At 34.1% G+C, this 25,592-nt stretch overlaps 2 protein-coding genes and 1 pseudogene across 2 annotated transcripts; 1 reads left to right on the forward strand and 2 right to left on the reverse strand.

Annotated features, from left to right (window-relative positions):
* Positions 1-13,998: 13,998 nt before the first annotated feature.
* LOC140180317 (uncharacterized) lies at positions 13,999-15,009 on the reverse strand. Its single transcript, XM_072220789.1, has 2 exons — positions 14,401-15,009; positions 13,999-14,301 (listed from the first exon to the last, which is right to left on the reverse strand). The coding sequence occupies exons 1-2, from the start codon at positions 15,007-15,009 to the stop codon at positions 13,999-14,001; spliced, it is 912 nt and encodes a 303-aa protein (XP_072076890.1).
* A 78-nt stretch (positions 15,010-15,087) lies between these two features.
* Positions 15,088-15,968, reverse strand: LOC112805976 (uncharacterized). The gene is made up of 2 exons (XM_025848291.1): positions 15,890-15,968; positions 15,088-15,809 (listed from the first exon to the last, which is right to left on the reverse strand). The coding sequence occupies exons 1-2, from the start codon at positions 15,966-15,968 to the stop codon at positions 15,088-15,090; spliced, it is 801 nt and encodes a 266-aa protein (XP_025704076.1).
* Positions 15,969-18,337: 2,369 nt separating this feature from the next.
* Positions 18,338-20,143, forward strand: LOC112697730 (U-box domain-containing protein 30-like; annotated as a pseudogene).
* Positions 20,144-25,592: the final 5,449 nt, after the last annotated feature.

A 25,592-nucleotide genomic window follows, 5' to 3' on the forward strand; every position in this document is an offset into this window, starting at 1 on the left:
TATTAGATCGAACATATAGAAAGAAGTGTTTATATTATTGTTGGGTGTATATGTATTTTGTCTCAGATTATATATGTACAAAATTTACTTTTCAAATTTCGCTAAGTTTACTTTATCTTGAGAACTTGAATTTTTTATCATAGAAAAACTAAGTCCCCATATAACGAAGAAAGTTACAAGTTATTAAATGAATATCTATTCATGTTATAACACTTCTTTTTAGATGTCCATTTAGAATTATACCTTATTAAAATCTTACTAAACAAAAACTCAATAAATAAAAGTTTTAGTGAAAAAAATAGTATAATATCCTTTGAGAATTGACTCATTAAAAACATTGTCAAGAAAATCCAATAGGGATAAAAATATGATTAAGGAAAAAAGAGTATAACATCCTTCTCTTATCGACATTATTTAATATCTCAACGTATCCCAATCTGATGTATCAATCTTTCAAAAAAGATTTTAAGAGTGACTTTGTAAATAAATTTGTTAGATTATCACTTGAACGGATCTGTTGAACATCAATTGTTCATTGATTTTGAAGGTTATGATGAGTGAAGAATAATTTAGGAGAAATATACTTTGTTCTATTACATTTGATGCATTCATCCTTAAATTGAGCAATGCATGTTATACTATATTCAAACAGAATAATTGGAGCTATTTTCCTATCAGTTAGTCCACATGATGATAGAATATATTGGATTAAACTCTTGAGCCAAAAATACTTGCGACTTGCTTCATATATCGCTAGTATTTCAACATAATTAGAGAATATTGCTGCTATTGTCTGTTTTGTAGATCTCCATGAAATAACTCTATTACCATATGTGAATAGATATCCTATTTGAGATTTTTCTTTACGTGGATCATACAAATATCCTGCATCTACATAACCAACTAATTGTGACTTGGATTCATATAAATGAAATAGTCCCATATCAACTGTTTCATGAAGATGGAGAAAAAGCTATTTGATTCCATTCCAATGTCTTTTAGTTGGAGATGGACTATACATTGCTAGTAAATTCACAGTAAATGATATGTTAGACAGTGTATTATTAGCAAGGTACATTGGTGCTTAAATAGTACAAAGATATGGTACTTCAGAACCACTGATATCTTCATTTTCTTCTTTAGACTAGAATTGATCATTTTCCACATCCAAAGATCTTACGATCACTGGGGTACTTAATGGATGTAATTTATCCATATAAAATATTTTCAAAATATTTTCTGTGTATGTTGTTTGATGAATAAATATCCCATTTAGGGGTGTTCATGGATCGGATCCAATCCGCATATCCGCGATGTTTATCCGAATCCAATCCAAAAATTGCGGATATGGATCCGATCCGCAAGGCTTTTGGATCGGATTGGATCCGTACACTAATCGGATCGGATTGCGGATTTTGTGTTGGTATCCGCATATCCGCGTATCCGCAAAAATAAAAAAATAAATAAGTAAATATTCTTTTTATGTTTTATTTTAACTAATAATTATCATATATGTTGTATTATTTTAATTTATTATTTAAAAAAGTATGTTTAATATTATTTTAAGAGTAAATATATTTAAAAGAATAGAAAAAATGAATATATTGATATTTTTTAATAAAAATAAGCTTTTAAAAATATTTTTGTGTTTTGCGGATATATCCGATATCCGATATCCGGGATCGGATTGGATCCAATCTTAAAAAATGCGGATATTGGATCCGATCCGATCCGATGATTTTAGTGCGAATCAGATCGAAATTTTGACCATATCCGATCCGATCTTATCCGCGTTCATCCCTAATCCCATTATTTGTATGCTCGATCTGCATGCCGAGACAAAATTTAGTTTTTTCGAGATCTTTCATCTCAAACTCTTCTTTTAGAGCTTTTATAATTGTTGAAATCTCTTCAAGAGTTCCAATTATATTTAAATCATCAACGTATACAGCAATTATAATGAATCTAGATGCATATTTTTTTAAGAAAACACATATGCAGATATCATCATTCTTGAATCCGTTTTGAGCCAAATACTCAATAAGACGATTATACTACATTCGTTCAGATTGCTTTAGACCATATAAAGATCTTTATAATTTGACTGAGTATAACCCCTGCGAATATTCATTGGACTGTTTAGATATCTTTAGTCTTTCAGGAATTTTCATATAGATATCACAATCTAATGATCCGTATAAATATGTTATCACCACATCCATTAGATGCATATGTAGTTTATAGTATGTAGATAAACTGATCAAATAATGCAATGTTATTACAACTACTACAGAAAAATATGTTTCTTCATAATTTATTATGGGCCTTTGTAAAAATTTTGTGCCGCAAGTCAATTTTTATAGCATACAACTTCATTTTTTTCATTTCATTTTCTTAAAAATACCTATCTGTATCCAACAAGTTTTACATCTTTTGGTGTATGGACTACAGGTCAAAAGACTTCACGTTTTGCAAGTGAGTCTAACTCAACCTTCATATCTTCTTCTCATTTTGGCTAATTATTCCTTTGTCGACATTCTTCGAATGTTCTTGGCTCAAGATCGTTACTTTCATGCATGATGTGTAATGCCACATTATATGCAAATATTTTATTGATAATTATTTTATTTTGGTTCCATTTTTCTCCTCCAAAGACATAATTTATTGAGATCATTACTTTCACAATTTTCATAATTTTTAGGTACTTGAACATCTTCTGGCGTCAAAATTATATCAGAATTTTGGACAACTACAGTTGTCTTTACTATGTCTTTATCTTTTTTCAACAGGAATAATATTTACCTCTTTTCTTTTTCAAGAATTTTTGTCTTTGGAACCAACAGTCCTACCATGCTTTTGACGTAAATTTGTTTCGGTGGCTATTTGTCCGACTCGGACATCAATTCGAATTGGGGCATTTTCAGTTGGTATATAGGGTTTAGTTATCCTCTTTGTATCAGAAAAATTTATCAGATAATTCATTTGCTATTCTTTGCAAATGTATAATTTTTTGAACTTCTAGTTCACATTTTCCTGATCATGGATCTAGATGCATTAACGATGATACGTTTCAATTAAGTTCTTTCTCAAGTGGCTTATTATCTCTGCCTAATATTAGAATATTGATTCATCAAAATGACAATATGCAAATCAGGTTTTAAACACATCTCCTGTTTCTATCTCAAAATACCTCACTATAGAGAGAGAATCGTATCCAACATATATCCGTAATTTTCTTTGGGGTCCCATTTTGGTACGATAAGGCGGGGCAATTAGAACATATATCACATACTCGAATATTCTCAAATGGAAAATATTTGGCTGCTAACCAAAAGTTAATTGTAGAGGAGAGAATTGGTGGTAACTTGTTGGCCTTAAGCGAATAAGTATTGCAGGATTTAAAATAACATGCCACCAAGTAGAGGTTGGGAGATTTGTTCTCACAAGTAAGGGTCTAGCAATTAATTGGAGGCGTTTAATAAGTGATTCTGCTAACCCATTTCATGTGTGAACATGAGCTACTGAATGTTTAACACTTATTTCGTTAACTATACAATAAACATCAAAAGTTTGGGAAGTGAATTCAACAGCATTATCAAGGCGAATTGCTTTGATTGGTTTTTCTAAAAAATGTGCTTTTAATCAAATTTGAGTTGTGAGAAGACAATAAATATACATGTAACCATCTCGAGGATGCGTCTATTAGGACTGTAAAATATCTAAAAAATTCACATGGTGGATGAATAGGTCCACATATATCTCTTTGCATGCTTTTTAGAAATTCAGGAGACTCAAACTTAATTTTTACTAGTGATCATGCCACTAGATTGAAGAACTCTCTAATTCTTTAGTAAATGTCCATGGGAGTTTTTAATAATTTTCTGTATCATGGTTGTTTCAGGATGCCTTAATCGATTATGCCAAATTATGAATTTATTTGGGATAATAAACTTCTGGTTTATAATGGTATGTGATTTAATTGTACTAATTTTAGTATAATATAACCTAGAAAAAATGGGGGTAACTTTTCTAATATAACATTTTTATTTAAATCATAAGTTGTGATACATAAATACTCATGATTTTTTTCATTCATTATTTCAATATGATATTTATTTCGGCCAATGCCTTTAAAACTCAACAAGTTTCTTAGAGACTTAGTAGACAGTTATGTATTACTTATTATGAATTTTGTTCATCCAGAAAATAAAATTGTAGCTCTTTCAAAGCCTTCTATTACATTACTTGAGCCAATAATGGTATTAACTTGTTGTTCTTTTGGTATAAGATGAGTAAAATATCTACTACTTTTGGGAATGGTATACGAACATGCATTATTCGCAAGGCAAACATCTTCGTTATATGTCATCGCTTTTTTTTCCAAAGATAAATAATAATAAGATGATCATAACATAAAATGAGTAAAAATACATGCGCAGTAAAATTGTATTCTTGATTGGAACGGTTTGTTTAAGTAAAAATACATAAAAATAGTGTCATATACTAAAAAATATTATTATTATTATTATTATTATTATTATTATTATTATTATTATTATTATTATTATTATTATTATTATTATTATTGTAGAACTTGACATGTTTAGTAATTTTAAAATTCTTAAAAACAAATATAAATATTGGGTAAAGTACTAAATTGGTCATCTATATTTGGGCGTAATTCTGTTTTTGTTTATAAGGTTTAAAGTGTCCTATTTGAATCCAAAAAAGTTTCATTTAGTTTCAATGTAGTCCCACCATGAGGTCAAAGTTAAATAATTAACGGAATATACTACATGACAGTAGTACAAGAATAACATCGATAATCTAGAGAACGAGTACAAATTTCAGAGACACAAAATCAACCGTGGATACATCAAATACATTTATTTATCATTTTTCTTACAATTTAAATGAAATATTTTTTATAGAACTAAAGAAAATGATAAATAAATATATTGATACATCCACGGTTAATTTTGTGCCTTTGGAGCTTGTACTTGTTCTCCAGATTATTGATCTTGTTCTTCATATAGGACATTCCGTTAATTATTTAACTTTGACCTTATGGTGGGACTACATTGAAACTAAATGAAACTTTTTTTTATTCAAATAGGACACTTTAAACCTTAAGGACCAAAACAGGATTACGTCCAAACGTATGAGACCAATTTAGTACTTTACCCTATAAATATTTTATTAAACATTATTTATATACATCATACTTCAAAACTTAAATACATAGAAAATAAAACTTAACAAGAAATTTTTTATATTATTTATTGACATAAGTACTTAACGAACCCAAATATTAAACTTTTTTTATCATTGATTAAATGATCAATATTTCTTTCATAATTCTCAAAGAACTCAGATACTTCATAATGAGTGGTGTAATTTTCAACAGCATCATTTGAATTAGGGGTGTGCATGGTTCAGTTTTTCATAAACTGAATTGAAACTGTACTAAACCATTTTAAATGGTTTAGAAACTGAACCAAACTGCTTTGTCACATAAGAAATTAGTTTTAAACCAGTTTACAATATAGTGCACCAGTTTAAACCAGTTCATAAAAATAAAATTAGTTTTAATTAAAAAAACCAGTTTAAACTGGTTCATAAGCTAAAACTAGTTTTAATATATAAAAGAATAGTTTTTACATTATGTCTCCCTCCCTCTCTCTCTCTCTTTCTCTCCCTCTCTCCTATCTCTTTCTCCCTTCTCTCTCTTATTCTCTCTCTATCTCTCTATCATTCTCTCTCTCTTATTCTCTCTCTATCTCTCTATCCTTCTCTCTCTCTCCTTCTCTCTCTCCTTCTCTCCCTTTTCCCTCTCCGCTTCTTTATCTCATTTCCCTATTCCTCTCTCTCTTCTCTCCCTCTCTCTCCCTCCTTTCTCTCTCTCTCTCTCTCCCTCTCTCTCTCTCTCTCCTTTCCTTCTTTCTCCCCTTTCCCTTTATTTCTCTCTATCCTTCTCTCTCTCTCTCTCCTTTCCTCTCCCCATGCTATCTCTATCATTCTCTCTCCTTTTCCCTTCTCTCTCTCTCCTTCTCTCTATCTATCTTTCTCTCTTTCTCTCCATCTCTCTTCCCTTCCTCTCTCTTCATATCTCTCCTTTCCATCTTTCTCCTTATCCCTTCTCTTTCTTATTCTCTCTCCTCATCTCTTTCTTTCTCTCTCTTTTTCTCTCTCCTTTTCTCTCTCCTCATCTCTCCACTTACCCTTTCTCTCCTCTTCTCCCAAAGTCTTTGCTTCTACTATAAACTCCTTTATTCTCAAAACCTTTTTCACATACACCACTGCCACGCTCCGTCACAAATATAACTACGCTCTCCCTCATCTCTCTCATCCTCTCCTTCTCTCTCCTCTCTCTCTCTCTCTTCATCACTCTCTTTTTTCTCTCTCCCATCCTCAATCTCCTCATCTCTCTTTTCTCTCTTTTCTATCCCTTTCTCTCACTTTATAATGAAGAGAGAGAAAGAGAGAGAGAGAGGAGATAGAAGAGGAGAGAGAGGAAAAGAGGAGAGATGAAGAGAGAGATGAGAGAGAAAGAGAGGAGGATAGATAAGGAGAGAGGAGAAAAGAGAAGAGGGAGAGAGATGGAAGGGGAGAGAGAAAGAACTAAAGGAGAGAGAAAAGAGAAGGAAAGAGAGAAAGAAGGAAAGGGGAGAGAAAGGAGCGGGAGAGAGAAAGAGAGAAAAGGAAGAAAAGGAGAGAGAGAGAGAGAGGAGGGAGAGGGAAGAGAGAGAGGAGGGAAGGGGAGAGAGAAGTAAAAAGAGAGAGAGAGAAGGAAAAAGAGAGAGAGAGGGGAAAATGAGGGAGAAAAAGAGGGAAGAGAGAGAGAGAGGATGAGGGAGAGAGAATGGGAGGGGGGAGAGCGGGAGAGAGAGAGAAAGGGAAATGAGAGAAAGGTGGGGGAGAGGAAATAGAGAGAAAAAAGAGTGAGAGAAAGAGAAGGGAGACAAAGAAATAGAGAGAGAGAGAGAGAGAGAGAGAGAGAGAGAAGGAGAGAGAGAGGAAGAGAGAGAGAGTGGGGGGAAAGGAAGGAAGAGAGAGGGAGATGGAAGAGAAAGAGAGGGGAAAAAGATAGAGAAGGAGAAAGGGGGAATTGGGAGAGAAAGAGAGGGAAAAAGGAGAGAGAAGAAAAGAGAGGAAAAGGAGAGAGAGAAGAGAGAAAGGAAAGGGGGAGAGAGAGAGAGAGAGAGAGGACAAAGAGAAAGAGGGAAAGGAGAGAGAGAGGAGGGGGAGAGAGAAGGAGGGAGACAAAGAGGAGGGAGAGAGGAAAGAGAGAGAAAGAGAGAGAAAGAGAGAGAGGAGGGGGAGAGAGAAGGAGGGAGAGAAGGAAAGAGAGAGAGGTGGAGGAGAAAGAGGAGAGAGAGAGGAAGAGAGAGAATAGAGGGAAGGAGAGAGAGAGGAAGGGGGAGAGAGAGAGAGAGAAAGTAAAAAAATTAATTTTGGAATTTGAATAAAACCAGTTTTAATTTGGTTTAAAACTAAACTGAACCATAAAAATTATGGTTTCAATTCAGTGTTTTATTTGAAAAAAGCTGGTTTATTTAAAACAGTTTCAGTTCAGTTTCAATTCAGTTTAGTGAAACCAGTTTTTTTGTACACCCCTAATTTGAATTAAAATTTATCCCCATTCCTTGCTCATTAAAAATAATGCTTGATAAAGATCAACTAAGTGCCTTAAGGTACAACATGTACGTGATTAATGGCTCTTTCCACCACAACAAAAATATTTATCCTCTGTTGATTTATTTTACCCATTATTTCTTTCTTTATCCTATTTCTGGTGATATTCTTTTTTGTGAATATAATTTTTCTTCCTTCCATAATATTTCTTCTTACTAAAGTCTTACCATTTACCTATTCTGGGTTATAATTTGCCACATTTGCTTAAGAAAATGAGACAGCACCAGCTGAGCGTACTTCATGATTTCTTAAAAGCAATTCATTGTTTCGTTCAGCAACATGAAGACAAGAAATTAGTTCAAAATATTTTTAAGATTTTTTTCTCGATATTGCTGCTGTAGGAGCACATTCGATGCATGGAAGATCGAAAAAGTTTTCTTTAACATGTCAATATCAGTTATCTTTTTTCCACATAATTTCATTCGTTAAGTAATTCGAAACATCGCTGAATTGTATTCATTTATAGATTTAAAATCCTATAAACGCAAGTGTGTCCACTCTATCGGGTTTGAGGAAGTATCGCTGTCTTTTGATGATTATACCTGTCTTCAAGGTTCTTACACTGATCTGCAAGATATTTTAATGTCAGATATTCATTGTTCAATCCATCATCAAGATGAGAAAAAAGGAAGATCATGACTTTGACTTTATATTTTTTTGATACTTTATTTTCAATCTTAATGGTATCTCCAAGATCCATTAAATCAAGATGAATTTTGGTATCTAATATTCATGATAAGTAGTTGTTTTCAGATATATCAAGAGCATCAAATTCAAGATGAGAGAATTTTAACATAATAAAAATTTATTACCTGTGTCTTTTTAAATTTTTATCAAAGCCTTCGGCTGATAATATGTTGTGAAATAAATAAATAAATAAATAAAAATAAAAAAGTGTAAATAAAAAATTTTGATATTCACTACTATTATTATCTCAATATAATCGAGATGATTCATATATATTAACTTTTCATATGTTGTATCGTACATGTAAACAGAAGTATTTATGTTATTGTTGTGTGTACTTTGTTTCAGACCATACTTTTATTTAGGGTTAAGTACTTTTTTCGTTCTTAAGGTCTGAGACCAAAATCAAAATCATCTCCAACCTTTTTTTGTTATTAAAATCATCCTCAACATTACAAAATGTTATAAAATTGTCCTTTTCTATTTCAATTATATTTTTTTTTACCAAATTACCTTTAACTATTAATAAAAATAATATTTAAAAAAAACCCACCCCACCCCACTCCCTAGCATCTCTTTGTCTCTCCCCCTCCCCTCCCCACACCCCCAATTCTCTTCCTCTCACCCACCCCAAATCCCATCCCACCATCATCATCAGATCCCCAAAAAAATTAAACCTCATTCTACCATCATCATCAGTTCCCAATAACCCTCCCTTATTAACATCCTCTCATCTCTCTCACCTACGTAGCTGCGACATCGCCTCCCAACCGATGCCAAAGAGCTTCCATATACGGTAAGCCGCCGCCTATCAACTCATCGGCAACGACGACTACATCCACACGAAGGGAGCTACATCCCGCATAAACCCCACTCCTTGCCGTCCATTCCCCCGACAAAACAACTGTCGACGCCTCCTCACCGCAGAAGACGACGTCAACAACTACGTAAAGGTAGCCTATCTCTGTGTGATGGTGGGTCATGAAGACGGTGGCTTTAATTTTGTTAGGTTGAAGACGGTGAGACTCTGGACTATGGAGAGTTTATCAAGAAGGCACATGCTCATGGGGTTAAGGTTGTTATGGCCACTGATCTCTTGGCACCCACTGTACTGAAGGCTCCTGGTGAGTTGGGGGCAGATATTGTTGTTGGCTTGGCTTAGAGGTTTGGTGTTTCGATGGGTTATGGAGGGCTTGTTCATTGTGTATTTTTTTTTACTATTACTTGGAATGAATAATGAATAAATTAATTATTGTGATTGTTGTTGTTAACAAAAAAAATTGTTGTTGAATAAATTAATTTTTATTTTTTATGTCTTTTTTTTCTATTGTTGCTGTTGGTAGTGTTGGTGGATTATGAGAAGGAGATTGTGGTAGAATGAAGGCAGAAGTGTAGGTGACTGGATGCATGTAGTGGTGGGTGCACGTGGGTGGGGTTCAGTGGTTAACTGGTGAATGAATGAGGTTGAACAATAGTGAACGATAAAGATGATGAACGAATGAAGATGAAATGGAGGTGAAGGACAATGATAGTGGAAATTGAAAACTAATGATGGTGGTGGAGATGGCGTTTAGAGTGGGAAGTAGGGGAGTTCTAAGAGACTCAGAGTAGAAAGAATGACATTGGGGGTGGGGGAAGAGACGAAGAGATCCTGGGGAGTGGGGGTGGGGTGGGGTTTTGTTTTTTTTTTAAATATTATTTTTATTAATAGTTAAGGACAACATGGTCAAAAAAATATAATTGAAGTAGAAAATGACGATTTTATAACGTTTTGTAATGTTGAGGATGATTTTAATAATAAAAAAAAGTTGGGGATAATTTTGATTTTCACCTCAAACCTTAGAGACAAAAAATATTTAACCTAAATTCAAGATGAAAGAACTTTAACATAATAAAAATTTATTATCAGTGCCTTCCTAAATTTTTATCAAAACCTTAGACTAATAATATGTTGTAAAATAAATAAATAAAAATATAAAATAAAAAATATAAATAAAAAATTTTAATATTCACTAACATTATTATCTCAATATAACTAAAATGATTCGTATATATTAATTTTTCATATATGATGTATATATAAAGAAAAGTATTTGTGTTATTGTTGTGTGTACTTCATTTGAGACCATACTTTTATTTATATACCTATAAAAATTACTTTTTTAAATTCATTAAAGTTACGACTCTCAAATCTGGAATTTATTTTTATTATGGAAAAGTCATTGGTGTTTTGGGAGAATATTGGAGGCTGGGGTGATTTACCGGGTAGTGGAATACCCAGTCAACACGCAGGGGCGTGGTGACCCTGCTGCGGACCAACGTGTCACCACCACGCAGGGGCGAGGTGACGCGGCGAGCATGCACACTTCTGACACCACGCAGGAGCGAGGTGGAGCTGGCGTCGCGGAGTTCCAATGTTCCTGCACCTCGGGGGGCGTGCTGCAGCTGCTGCCATGCAGGGGACAGGTTCCCCGGTAAACAGCAAGCGTGGCCTCTTCATGCTCTATATAAGGAGCATTCTCCTCCATATACAACACAGAAAGAGTTAGTGAGTGAGAGGGTTTGAGGGCAACATTCGAAAAGGTGTTAGTGAGAGGGAAGAAGGGGGTTGCAGGGAAAGGGTGTTGTTGCTAGTGGAAAGGGTGAAAAAATGATAGGCAATAAAAAAAATATTATTTTGTATTTATTTTGAAGAATGGTTCGTAATTGTAATGCTCTGGAAAAACATATAATAAATTATTTGGATCATCCTATATATGTAAGTTGGTAAATTATATTTTTATTGTGTATTTTATCCGTTATTTTTTGTTATTTAATATGTTAAAAAATAATTTTTTGTTAATTTTAAATTAATTTTCTAATATAAAAATACTAAAATAAAATATATATTATACAATACTATATTATACGATATACTAAAAATTTTTTTAAAAAAATATATTTCTCTACGATAAAAATATAAAAATAATACTCTAATAAAATAAAAAATATATATACTGTAAATAAATATGTATGTAATGTTGAACATATTCAAAAGTTTAATATATAAATGTTAAAGTAATAAATAAATATTAAAAAAATATATATAAGTTGTTATTTATAATATTAAAATATTAGAAAAAATATTTTAATTATGGTAATGCACTACACGTTAATGATTTTAACAAATAAAATATTAAAATAAATAAATATGTAAATAATATTATTAATTGAAGTGATTACATACATTTTATAAATAGATATGGTAATATTTGTTTATTAATAAATGAATAGTTATAACTAATATAACAAATATATTTTTGTTGATGCAACCTAACAGAAATTTGTTGGTGCGTAAATTGGATCCGCCACAGAGTTGGAATCCGAGGGTCGAAAACTACTTACGCGCCACTGGATTCTACCACGTATCTAGGATTGGGATGATAAGAGGATTTCACCCGTTATTAGCTGCTCTGGTTGAAAGGTGGAGGCCGGAGACTCACACTTTTGTGTTGCCGGTGGGTGAGGTTACGGTGACATTGGAAGATGTCGCACATATATTTGGGTTACCAATTGATGGAGAGCCTGTGAGTGGATGGACTGATAGTAGTAGTGATTTCGTTCAGAGTCAAAGCATGGCAATATTCGGACGTCAACCGGTGCTCAGTCGTAATTCGAAATCCTATATAAAGCTTGGTTAGGTTCGAAGTATCAGAGATGAAGAGCCGTTGGATACTGAAGAGTCCATAAGGAGATACGTGAGATGTCAGATTTTCTGTCTATTAGGGTCGACCCTATTCACAGATAAGTCGACCGCATATGCCCATGCGAAGTATCTACCGTTGCTTCGCGATTTCGAGAGGATCCATACTTATAGTTGGGGTTTAGCATGTCTTGCACATCTTTACAGAGCACTATGCCGTGCATCACGATATGATACGAAGGAGATGGATGGCCCTCTTAATCTGTTGTTGTTTGGGCATGGGAGCGAATGTCGTGTATTGCGCCTGTACCGAGACATATCCTTCCACCTGCTGAGATACCAGTTGCCATGAGGTAAATATTTATGGTTCTTGTCAGAGATTATATTCATTATGCATGTTTTAATTAGGGGTATTTACGTAAATACACATGTTTTAGGTGGAGTCATTCGGAACGGAGCACAGCGTGGTTAGAGAAGACCGTTGAGACATTTAGGCATGACATAGACTACATGCAGGAGGTAAATATTTATGGTTCTAATGAATCTTAGTTCCATACATTACTGTTAGGGTTATGACATTGGAATTATCTGTGGCAGTTTGAGTGGCGGCCGTACGAAGGAATGATCGTACCCGGCGAGTTACATGGACATCTTGATGTGTGTGATATCGTTGCTCCATTGTTGTCATTCAAGTGTATCGAGTGGCACCCTGCGGACCGAGTTATGCGTCAGTTTGGGTTCGCACAGCCCCTCCCCCCCCGGCAAATACCAAGGGACATTCCACTGGACCAGCATTACATGGCTCTTCGCGGAGTGCAGCTTTATGACTGGACAGTTTTGCATGGGGGGTGGATAGCGGAGTGGGGCAACAGGCGAAACACTCGACTGCGGGATCTGCACCCCCTTTCGACCTGGGATTTCATACCGATCCCGGAGTATCGGGATTGGTACATGCGCTCATACGGACATATGCTGAGATTGTCGGCGTATGTTCCTCAGCCACCTGCACCTCAGGTCCCACTTCAGCATGCAGTGTTTGAGTCAGTTCCTTATTATGTACCAGAGCCACCACAGCCACAGGACCAGAGTGCGTCTAGCCACCACTCTCATCACTCTCATCACAGCCACCATTCCCAGCACTCTCAACACAGCCACCATTCACAGCACTCTGAGCCGATGCTGACGATTCCAGTCGGTCATGATTGGTTTGACTTCTCCATCGGCGGTCACAGAGATCAGTAACTACAAAATTGGGCCAATGCTAGTTTGGGTGGTTGGTCAGATTTTAGTGCTATGCATTCACCGTCAGCCTCAGCTGATCCACGTGGGGCATCAGTAGGTATGAGCCATGGTTTGCAGCGTCCTGCTTCCGACCACACGTCAGAGGGTGCATCGTGTGATAGTGGGTTCCTTCGGCGGACATACACACTTGTTGATGAGTTCAACCCCGGTGCATCCGCTCCAGTAGAGGCAGGTGGGTCGGCACTGCCGGCAGAGGCGGGTGGGTCGGCACCTGGGGAAGAGGCAAGTGGGTCGACCGCTGCAGGTATGGGTGACGCAGTTCCAGGTCACCCATATGACCTACGGACGGAGCGAAATCCACCTGATAGGTATACTCTGTCAAAGCCAGGTCTAGGCATGATGGGTAAGGCACTGAACTGGATGGGCCGTAAGAAGTGAGCATTGGGTTGGGGTTTTTAGATTTCATACTAGGGTATCAACGTAATATGTATTTAATGTTCTGTATGTTGGCCAATGTTATTAGTAGTTAAAAATTTGTATGTGCTTCATTAAGACAGTAAATGTTAACGTTATCATGGTCTTAAACATCAATGGATAACCTCAAATTTAAAATTACAAACACGACTAAGACAAAAAAGAAAATCTATTATAAAAATGCAAATTTAAAGATACAAACACAATGAAAATAAAAGTCATTCCCCCCCACCACTCGATCCAGCACGCTGAGGACATCGACTCCGACTATGTCCTTGAGCACCACAGAGACGACATATCCGAGAACCACGCATGTCGCGTGAGTCCATTTCGTTCAAGTATCTGGTCAATTTTGGGCGACCTTTCGACGTTCGCCTCAAGGCGGGATTAGCGACCAATGTGGGTCCCTCATACGCAGGCCATGTCTCGGCATCACCTAACGGTGAGAACTCGAATCTATATACCTTACGGACCTCTGTCATCTTGTACATGTCATGCACATACACGTGCCAATTGATTCGCTAGTTAGCACAGCAAGCAATAACATGGCGACATGGTATTCGTTCCACCTGAAAGTGCCCACAGTCACACGTACGTCGTGCAAGATCAACGACTAATACCTTTCCGCTAGTCATTTCGCGCACCTCAAATACTTCATTCCGTTTGTCAAAATGGTGCACAACTATATTCCCAGCCTGTTGCATACTTGCCTCTATCCGCTGTTGTGCGAATACTGAATAAGTATATCCAGCACGTTTGCGTTCGTGAGACTCAGCACTCTTCTGTGTGAAAAGTTCATTTAACCGATAATACGTTGCTCGGACTAGCGCCAACACAGGTAGATTACGGGCACCCTTCAACACTGAGTTAATGCACTCGACAAGGTTCGTCGTCATATGGCCCCATCGATGTCCCTTGTCGAATGCCAATACCCAATGTCTAAGTCCAATGGCATCGCACCACCTGGTATATGCCTCGCCTTGCTCTTCCAACCTCTTATAGTTGATGTTATACTCCTCCACCGTTATTGAATACCCAATATTGACCACAAGCTTTTGCAAGTGAGGGACTTTGAATGCTCGTAGGAAGTTGCTGCCGATGTGCCTTATACAAAATATCCACCATGCTCTTGGAGGTTGCCAGTCACCTCCGGAACGATTTACTGCTGCTCGAATTGACTCATGCCGGTCCGAGATCATACCCACACCATTTTTTCTGACAACATGCATTCGCAGATTCCTTAGAAAGAAGTGCCACGCATCAGCTGTCTCCCCTTTCACCAAGACAAAAGCGATAGGCACAATGTTTTAGTTCCCATCCTGTGCAACAGCTACCAGAAGTGTACCTTTGTACTTTCCATATAGGTGTGTTCCGTCTACCTGAACTAGGGGCTTGCAATGCCTGAATGCCCTAACGCATGGATTGAAACTCCAAAATACGCGATGAAGTATTTTTACCCCTTGCGCCTCTTCATTCCCATTGTAGAGTGGGCGTGTTTCTATCTGGACAACTAACCCAGGCATCTTCTGAACCATAACCGAGAGCCACCACGGCAAGGCTTGGTAACTCTCCTCCCAATCACCGAAAACTTTCGCTATGGACTTTTGCTTTGCCAACCAAGCCTTTCGGTAACTGATGGTATAGTTGAACCTTGACTGGACTTCGGCTATTATAGTTTTCACCTTTATGGACGGGTCAGTCTCGACCAATGGCCTTATAGCCTCAGCAACTGTGTCCGAGTCCAACTTGGAATGATCCTGTGAAATCACTCCCGTTGTGCACGTGTGCCAACCGTTGTATCTATGTATCTCCCAACAACCTTTTTTCCGTATCAAGCTAGCTTGGATAAGCCAATCGCACCCGCGCCCATACATCTTGCATTTTGCATAGAACGTCTTTGGCTCAGACTCATACACGTCGTAGTCAACTCCTCTAGCGATAGTGTAACTTCTAATTGCTGCCACGACCGACTTTCTAGAACTGTATTCCATTCCAATCCGGAACTCTCCGTCCTCGGGATTAGCAACGCCTACAGAAAGTGCCCATCATCGTTTATTAATCAATCCAAAGTATATATTAAAAAAAACATATTATTCGGTCATCACGTACCTATGTTTGAATATTCCGGAAACTCCGGTGCATGCATGGCGTCGAGATCCAACTCACGCATAAAAAATGGCATGTTCATCGGTTGACTGCTCGATGGGTGAACCACTACATTATCAGCTGCTGTCTCAACTCCCGCATCACCATCCTGCTCTTCGTCACCGGCTTTATAAGTAGCTTCGAAGACCTATTCGTTGTCACTACTCATTCCCTCGTACACTGCAGCTCTATCATCCGCCACCTCTAAGTCATTTTGAATCCCTTCCGCCTCTACAGTTTCAAACTCAACATACAGCTCAATCTGTGGCTGTCGCATCTGAGTCTGCCGGGGAATTTGAAACATATTACGCATAGTCACTTCATCAGTGATTGGCATGGTATCAAACTGTATTAGACCACCAAAAACTATAACCGGATTCCAGTACAGAATTCTGCTCACTCTCATTAATGTACCGTTCTCCATGCTTTGACAGAGACCGTTCTGAAGTTCCATAAACATCATGGTGCATGGAACCACAAACGAAAACGGATTCTGACACACAAACCTCACTCCCTCATGAGTATTACGTATTATCTCACCGTCGCGATACACTACTAACTTTGCGGTATCCTCCATTACACCAGAAACACACTCAAAGAACACTCCCACACTTCCTCAGAATGAAAATGAACCCAACCACTGCCTTATATATAGAGTAGTATTCACCGCGAACTCCAATCACGTACTGCCACGTGTCAGGACGCCCCTGCGTGCTGACTCAGCACGCCCCCACTTGATGCCCTCGTGTACCAATCAAGCTTGGCCACGTCTCCATGACGCCCCCACGTGATGCCACGTCATCATCACGCCCCCCCCATGATGCCTTCGTGTACCATTCATGCTTCACCACGTCACCATCACGCCCCCTGCTAGGTCAGCACGCTCCCACGTGTTGCCTACGTGGACCATTCCAGCTTCCCCACGTCATCATCACGCCCCCACGTGCTAGGTCAGCACGCCCCCGCGTGGTGCCACGTGTCCCACTCAGGCCGCGCCACTTCATCCCGCGTACCACTTGTCGCAGGCAACACGCCCTTGCGTTTTGAGCTTACATCCATCATTGGGTGAAACACACCATTGCTCCATTTCTAGCCAAAACACCCCTTTGCTTCCCATATTAAAATTCTTGAGCCTCACAAATCATTAAATAGAAATTTAGTATAAATTTATATTTATATTGTATTGTTAATTTAGCACTCACTATTAAATAATTTATCTTAATAAATACACAATAAATATATTAAGAATTTAAATTATAAAATTAATTATAAATTTTATCATGTGTTTTGAAAATACATATGAGCTAAATCTTTAAATAATTAACACTTTTTTATAGGTACATAATAATTAATTGCTTTCTTATATGCATGCATTCTTTGCCTTTCTCACTGTTTGACGGTTTGACCACTTTATTGATAGAAACTATAAAGATAAAAGGAGATATGTCTTCGTGCACTTGCTTGACCGCTTGCTTTTAAAAGAAAAATAAAATAATATAAAATATTGCCAAAAATAAACTGTATTTAAAAATATAAAAATATTTCAAAAAACAATAAAATTTGATATTTTTAGTAATATTGAATGCAGACAAAAAATTATATAGAAAGTTTTAATTTTATTTTCTAGACTAATATTAAAAAAAGGAACAAAATTTTGGGGACCAACTAATTAATGTCCATGTTCTATGGTCATCAATCTTGTGCACCACCTTTGTGGTCCTCCTCTAATTTTGTGCTGGAAATTGATTATTTATTACTGTAAGTGAGATCAAGGAACATGTATTTGAATTGAATTGTATTGTATTCACAAAATTCAAGCAATTGAAAAAAAAAAAAATTATATCCGCTATTAAGAAAAAGCGAATGTGTTATAATAATGCTCAAAAAGTTGGTCTTACAAAAATATTTATTCAATATTCCAGTCAAAAACATAAAAAGAAAGAGAACAAAAAAAAAGAGAAAGTGCAATTATTGTCAATTTCTTTGAAAAATCAAATACAACACAAAAGTATAAGGGTAAAGAGCAAAGAGAATGATAATGTTTTTTAAATTTTTGTTTCATATAAATCTATTTATTTGTTTTTTTTTTCAAAAAATTTTGTCAATTTAATTAGCACTTAAAGAATAAATTAACCGATTAATATGTCACGTAAATATATTTCATTAATTCAAAACAAAAAGTCTAACCAATTTTAATTAAAGATAAAACACTAAAGGTATATTGTTTAATAAAAATTTTGTGGACATTTGAAAAAATTAAAAAAATTTATCAAAATAAATAAATTAACTTTTAATATTATTAGAATACACATTTTACAAATCAACGTCAAAATGTATTTTTTTCGTTAACTATGTAAATCGCGATAAGATACCACGGTTATTTACCCATGATATTCATGTTCTGGACCACCATAGCGTCCCAAGGCTCTCACTCAGTTTTCTTCTTTGTTGAAAGTTGAAACCTTTTTGTTCTGTTCTATTCTCTTTTGCTTATCATATTTTCTTTTTTGAGGGAGCTTCAATATCAAGCGTTAGAGGGCGAAAAAGAAAATGCACCCTTCAATCATGTCTTTGATGATGAATCAGCAAGGTGGCACTTTTTGACCATTGAAAACAAAAAAAAAATTAAAAAAGAAAAAGCAACTTTGATTATCTCTGTAGCCTTTTTTTTCCTCTTCTTTTATTCTCTCTTTTCCAGACCACACGCTTCTTCATCTTCTAATTGGAAATCTTCTCTTCATTGTTCAACGAAAATTTTATTCCTTGGAAGTGTTCTTGAGCTTCCATTTCAGCAATTCCATTCTCAAGTTTGCCTTTTTTGGCGAATACAACAGAAACGGATACTTGCCTATTAGGTGTTTGCTAAAATGCCACAGTATCAACCATCTAAAGAAACTTCAAAGCTTGATGCTTTTTTGGGTCTAGATAATAAGGCCCTGTTGAAAGTTGCTGAGAAATTGGAGCTGAAGGTGATGATTGAGGAAATGGAATCTTCAACAAGCATTGATGATGTTCCTGCAGTGTTCATTTGTCCAATTTCACTTGAGCCAATGCAAGAGCCAGTAACACTTTCAACTGGCCAAACCTATGAAAGATCCAACATCGTCAAATGGTTCTCACTTGGCCACAGAACTTGCCCCATAACAATGCAAGAGCTTTGGGATGATGATGATGGTGGTAATTCTCTCACACCAAACAACACTCTCAGCCACTTGATCCTCACTTGGTTCTCTCACAAGTACATAGCCATGAAGAAGAAATTGGAGGATGTTCAAGGTAGGGTTTCCGAACTCTTGGACACACTCAAGAAGGTTAAGGGTCAAGCTAGAGTTAGAGCTCTTAAGGAACTTCACAAACTTGTTGAATCTCATGTTGAAGCAAGGAAATCAGTGCTGGAGAATAATGGGGTTGCTTTGGTTTCTTCACTTTTGGGTCCATTTACTTCACATGCTGTTGGGTCAGAAGCAATTGGGATAATTGTAATTTTGATTTGAGTTCTGAGTTGAAGAGGGATTTGGTGAATCCAGCTAAGGTGTCATTGTTGGTTGATATCATGAATGAGGGAACAATTGAGACCAAGATGAATTGTGCAAAGTTGATTCAAATTCTGCTGATGGAAGGTAAAAACGACATCCAAAATTATGAGATTGTTTCAAGTTTGAGTCTTTTGGTTGGGTTATTGAGGCTAATTAGGGATAAGAAACACCCAAATGGGGTCTTAATTGGTCTCAAATTACTCAAATCTATATGTTCATCATATGAATCAGTTAGAAGCTCAGTGGTAAGCATAGGAACAATTCCTCAATTGATTGAGTTATTACCAAATTGGAACAATGAGTGCTTAGAGATAGCACTCTATGTTCTTGATTTGTTGTCAACAATTCCAGAGGGTATTTTAGCATTGAAGCAATGTCCAAAGATTGTTCCAAATGTGGTGAAGTTGTTGATGAGAGTCTCAGAGAATTGCACACAATTTGCATTGTCAATATTGTTGGCTATTTACAAGATTGCCCCTGAAGAATGTGCATCACAGGCAGTGGAAGCTGGTTTGGCACCAAAGCTGTTGTTAGTGATTCAGAGTGGATGCAATCCAGTGTTGAAGCAGATGTCTTCTGAGTTCTTGAAAATGTGCAGTTTGAATTACTCTGCTAATATCTTGATTTCAAAGTGTATGCTTACCACAACAATACAATGAAAAATAAAATAGAAATTTGTTCATAGCTTCATGTAATTGTTCATATCTTTTTGAAATTTAGATTTCTTTGGTCTTTGCCTATTCTTGTTAAACTTAGAGCAATTTTAATCTATGGTGTATAATATAACTAGTTTTTTGTAGTTTGAATTACTCTACTAATTTAGTAATATATTGATTTCAATTGTATGCTTACCACAATACACCTAACTATTGTTCATATCTTTTTGATATTCAGATTTCTTTTTCTACCTATTGTTATTAAGCTAGAGCAATTTTAAACTATGGTGCAGTTTGAATTCTCAATATCTAAATGACTGCTTATCACAACAATACAATGATTTTAAAAAAAAGAGAAATGCTTTAATAGCTCATATACACCCAACTATTGTTCATACCTTTTTGAAACTAAGATTTCTTCTATTCTATTTTTACACATTTTTATTAATCTTAGAGAAACTTTAATCTAGTTGGAATTGAAATCAGCAGGATACTAGCTGTCATTGATTCCAATATTCAAACTGGTCAATTCAGCAGATAATGTTGTGTCTTGTGTGGCTTTGAGGGAAAAAATTAAAAAAATAAACTAAATAAGATGATGGGAATCTGAGTTGTGACATTATAGAAAAATGATATTTTAGTGCCCCACTTTAATCTTATCCATGGTGGTAATTACTTAATGGTGAATTCATTTGAATTTGTTTTTATAACAATTGAAATAAAAATTTCAATGTTAGTTTCCTGCACTGTGCAACCCGCACTCTACGGTGTTTAATGTTGTGAAGATTCCTAGTTATTTCTCCCTTTAATCTTTTCCTTAAACATCATTTATGTTTAAATATGGAAGAACCTAAGGATTTTTTTTAAAGGGCTCAAATTCTGGCACAATAGTCCGTTTTATTTTTTAATTAGTAGGATTTTCTGATAAAGGCGAAATAAGAACATACTCATAAATTCGTGTAACAAAAGAGAAATTAAAGAATTGAGCTCTTAGAAAATAGAAAGAAAACAAATTTAGAATAGAATCATGAATATATCACAATTGGATATTATTTTTGGTTAAATTGCCTCAAACATTACAAGGAATTTATTTTCAATTTATAAATACAAATAATAAGAGACACATGACTAATAAGTCCAAAGATTTAGACACTTAACAAATAAAGATAGATCTTATCTTATTTTATTGAAGATGGATGAGGCCAAAGGTCACAAGCATATACTTTTTTCGTATTACACTTTAGTACTTTAAGTATTTATAAAAAAATATAAAATAATAATAACTTTAATATGTAGGCTAGAGTTTTTTATAATAATAATAATAATAATAATAATAATAATAATAATAATAATAATAATAATAATAATAATAATAATAATAATAATATTTGTCCTTTGGAGAAAAGGTAAATGGTCATGGTGAAAGAATCTGGATGAGGTGGGTTTAGGTTTGGTCAAAATCTGGAGACTGTTGTTATGTCTCTCCATTTATTTGAATAGAATTTATGGCAATCAATTCATGCATATTTCAAATTTGAAACAATAATGTGTCACCTTCCTTAATAGGTTTGAGAGTGACAGGGCCACTGAACCAAACTCAAATTTTTCATTCCAATATCCAACTAATTCTATGGTTGTGAACTTTATATTTATAGGTTGTGTATAATAATTAATCACCTTATAATTTCTCTTATACAGGAAATTCATACATATATAATAAGAGAGAATTGGATTTCTTTTTCACACCAAAGTTGATATATTCACCTAGATCTTATTTAAATATTTTAAGGATAGAGAAAGTGACTAAATAATAAACAAATGAAATTCAAAATTTAATTAATCCATTGAAAATAGAATTATAATGTTTAAATAGACATTAATTTTTTTATATTGAATTTGTAGTTATGTAATAAAAAAAAATCAATTAAATATTCATTAATATATAAGGTTATATTAAAATTTTTAACTTTAGAAAACATAAAGTGGTTTTGAAAAATATTTTTATAAATATTCTTAAACCCTACCTTTGTAAAACTAAAAATAACAAGTATATATATATATATATATATATATATATATATATATATATATATATATATATATATATATATATATATATATATATATATATTTACAAAACATAAAGAGATAACGCACTTAGTATTTTAATTTTGAATTTTGAAATAAATAAAATTCATTATTATGAATTATGAAATGTCAAATAACGAATGAATTAAGGCGAATTATATGATTTTTTTTTGGGGGGGATAAGAATTTGTCATATATCGTTAACTCCACTCAAATACTATTAAGAGTTTTTCCTACCCACTCATAGAATAATAGATGGCGAGTTAGTTACTAATGCACATCATATTTAACATCAAATATAATATCATAACTCCATGCAAAGGAAAAGCATTAATCACATGGTGGTTAGTGATTAATCACACATTATAGATGTCTAGACCTCTCATATTTTTTCTTGCTAACTTGCTTTCTAATTATATATATATAACTTTATAACTTCATTTGATCATTTAAATTGTGATAGTGACACCACGCAAACACACACATCAGATGGATGCTATTATCATTTATAAGTCCCGAATTAATTTTGAATACTTGGTGAAGATAATAGACTCCTCAGTGTCCATACAATACAACGGCTAATTAAGATAAAAGGTGAGATATTTTTGGAGAAGAATATGTCCCTTCCTATTTATATTATGTGCTTGGGTGGACCCTTTATCTTGGGCTCGTCTGCTTCAAAACTTTCACTAGTTGTTTAAATCTTCTCAATAGGATATGAAGTGGTACGTAGGTCATTTCTAGATACGGATTGAGTACGCGACAAGTTGATGATCTGTAAACGGACTCATAATTTTTATTGGACTGAGGCAGAACACATAAAAAATATGTTCATGTGCAATTATAAATGAATCAAATCAATGATTCATGCAAAATAATAATAGTAATAATGGAAAAGAATTTGTCGATTTCTTTGTCCTTAGAAAGTTTTGCTTCTTTTTTTTTTAAGATAGACAAAAAATTAGTACAATCCGCATCGATTATTTGCTAGGTAGAGAACTAGAGTTAGAGTTAATTTCTTTTTTTTTTTTTTTGGTACAGCTATTTTTAGTTTGAGACGAGTTTTTCTCTATGTTTATGATTTGGGCCGAGTCCCTATTGAAATAAATATATGCAACCCAAAATAGTTTAGACTACGTAGCCCTATTTTCTAATGAGAACGTTTTTTTTTTTTTTTTCATTTGGCAATTATAAGAAGTTAGTAGGATAAGGCTCGGCTTTATTCACACTTCATGGTTATGCAAGAAAAAGTCCAAACAAAAAAAAAAAAAAAGAAGAAGAAGGGGGGAAACTGTTGGTGTGATAATTAACTAATCAACTAATTAGAAACCAAATTTGGTTAATTTATTAGTAGTTAGTTCATTAGTCCATTTAAAGAAATATCAGAAATTTAAATCCCGCCTTATATATATATATGTAACAATTCATTAACTAACGATAAATCTTTAAATGGAAGCACCTACTTATACTTCGAGTTGTTATTGATCAGACTCGGCACAATTTGGAACAAATCTTCCAACATTGGAGTAGACAAAAATAATCAGCTACTATTCACAAGTTGAAGTTAAGCAGCAATAATTATTTAAAAAAACAAAATATATAAAAAAATTATTTTAAAAGACGATTAGAATAAGTTAATTATTAAAAATGTTCTATTTTACCAAAATTAGTAAGAAGTATTGATTTAGGTAATAATTAGATATAAGACCTAAAAGTAAAAAAAAAAATTAAAAAGAAACCACCATCCAAATCTTTTGTTGAATAATGAAAGGAAAAGAAAAACGATAGTACTTACTTAGATTCCTCACATTTTAAAAATGAGTGTGATTTTTCCTAAGGGACAAAACATTATATGAAAGTGTTGACAAAATAATAGAGCCGTGTTTGACACTTCCCTTTACTTTTGTGCATCATCAGAGTTAGGTGTTGGACAAATGATAGTTACATTTGAGGGTTTTATTTTTTAAGATAGAAAACAAATTATGATGTTACATTTTGAAAATTCAGTAATCTATAATAGTAAACTTAATGCTATTATAATGTTAATCACGAGAACCACTAATTGTTGTCTCATAACTGTTGACTTTGTTGTTTGACTCCAAAACCATGGATTTTAGTGTCTAATTCTCTCTCTTGTGGTCACTCACCAACTTTGCTCTTATTAGATTAGTATTAGTATAGTACTAGTGCAGCAGTGCTTAATTAACATTTTTTTATATTAATTGCTAAACACTACTGTAGATTGAAAAGAAGTGATTGTTTTCACCTCTTTTGTTAATAAAATCTGATGAGTCATGAGTTTTATATTCATGAGAAGGACATTCGACATTGAATGAAGAGTTGTTATTATTATGTTTTTTTTAATAAAGTATTTTTTATATAAAAAATGTAAGTATCAACAATTTTAAAGATAAAGAGATATAAATTAATTCAAATGACTAAGATTCGTTTAGAAAGTTTTAAAAGTATTTTTTTTTTAGTTTTTGATTTATGAAAAGTAATATTATTAATGTCTTGTATAATTTTTAAAATTAAATTGCTGATTTTTAAGAAACTATTTAGGAGTTTATAGAAAAAATTTTAAAAAAATGACTTCTCTCGTAATAAATTTTTTTATCACATTTTTTTAAAATAAGTACTTTTAGAACTAAAAACTTAAACACAAAATAATTTATTTATAAGTTACTTTTAAAATAATCATTTATTATTTAAGTTATTTTTTACAAAAAATTTAATTAAGCTGTTTACCCAAATTGAACCTAATTCGTTATATAGCTAATATTAACAACATTTTGAATACTTATACTGATATTTAATGAATATCGAGTTAGTTTAATTATTTTATGACTAAAATTATTGACGCTTAAATTTTTTACCATCAGCAGAAATAATCTACTAATTGTGTATTGTAATATATTGTCTAGCTCTCGTTTTAGATTAGTGATTGTTCTAATATTTGTATGATATATAATCATTTAACAATATATATTTATTAACAGTTTATATGTAATTTCATAATATAGTATATGATTAATTAAAGTGTTTAATCTTGTGGAATGTTACTTCAGATTTGTTGTGGTTATTAGTGCTGAATGATTGATTGGTGCCTTTATTTGTTGCTTGCTTGAGAAGAAGGGTCTTGAAGATTATGATTTAGTAGAATTATTGTGCTCTTTTTGACTGGTTATTAATTTAACTCTTTATTTTCGTTTAAGGGTTTGTTTAGTTTTAATTTAAATACATTTTCGCCAAGAGAAGCGAAAAATAGCGACAATTTTTTAACAGTTTTCCGACGATTTTTTAAAGGCCTTTTGATATGTAAAAAGAAAGTTTAACTCTCTAACTCCTTATATTTATTATTTAACCATTAAAAAAATAAAGTTAAGG

This window comes from Arachis hypogaea, chromosome 16 (assembly GCF_003086295.3).
Source record: "Arachis hypogaea cultivar Tifrunner chromosome 16, arahy.Tifrunner.gnm2.J5K5, whole genome shotgun sequence".
In the NCBI taxonomy this organism is placed as follows: domain Eukaryota; kingdom Viridiplantae; phylum Streptophyta; class Magnoliopsida; order Fabales; family Fabaceae; genus Arachis; species Arachis hypogaea.

What these genes read in the sequence shown, in the direction of transcription:
- LOC112805976 (XM_025848291.1), bottom strand. Translation starts at nt 15,968, where the DNA reads ATGAACATGCCATTTTTTATGCGTGAGTTGGATCTCGACGCCATGCAT. An exon ending in TCCGGAATATTCAAACATAG is followed by an intron (nt 15,810 to 15,889) that starts GTACGTGATGAC and finishes CACTTTCTGTAG; the next exon opens with GCGTTGCTAATCCCGAGGAC.
- LOC140180317 (XM_072220789.1), bottom strand. Translation starts at nt 15,009, where the DNA reads ATGCATGTTGTCAGAAAAAATGGTGTGGGTATGATCTCGGACCGGCAT. An exon ending in GCGAAATGACTAGCGGAAAG is followed by an intron (nt 14,302 to 14,400) that starts GTATTAGTCGTT and finishes TGTGCTAACTAG; the next exon opens with CGAATCAATTGGCACGTGTA.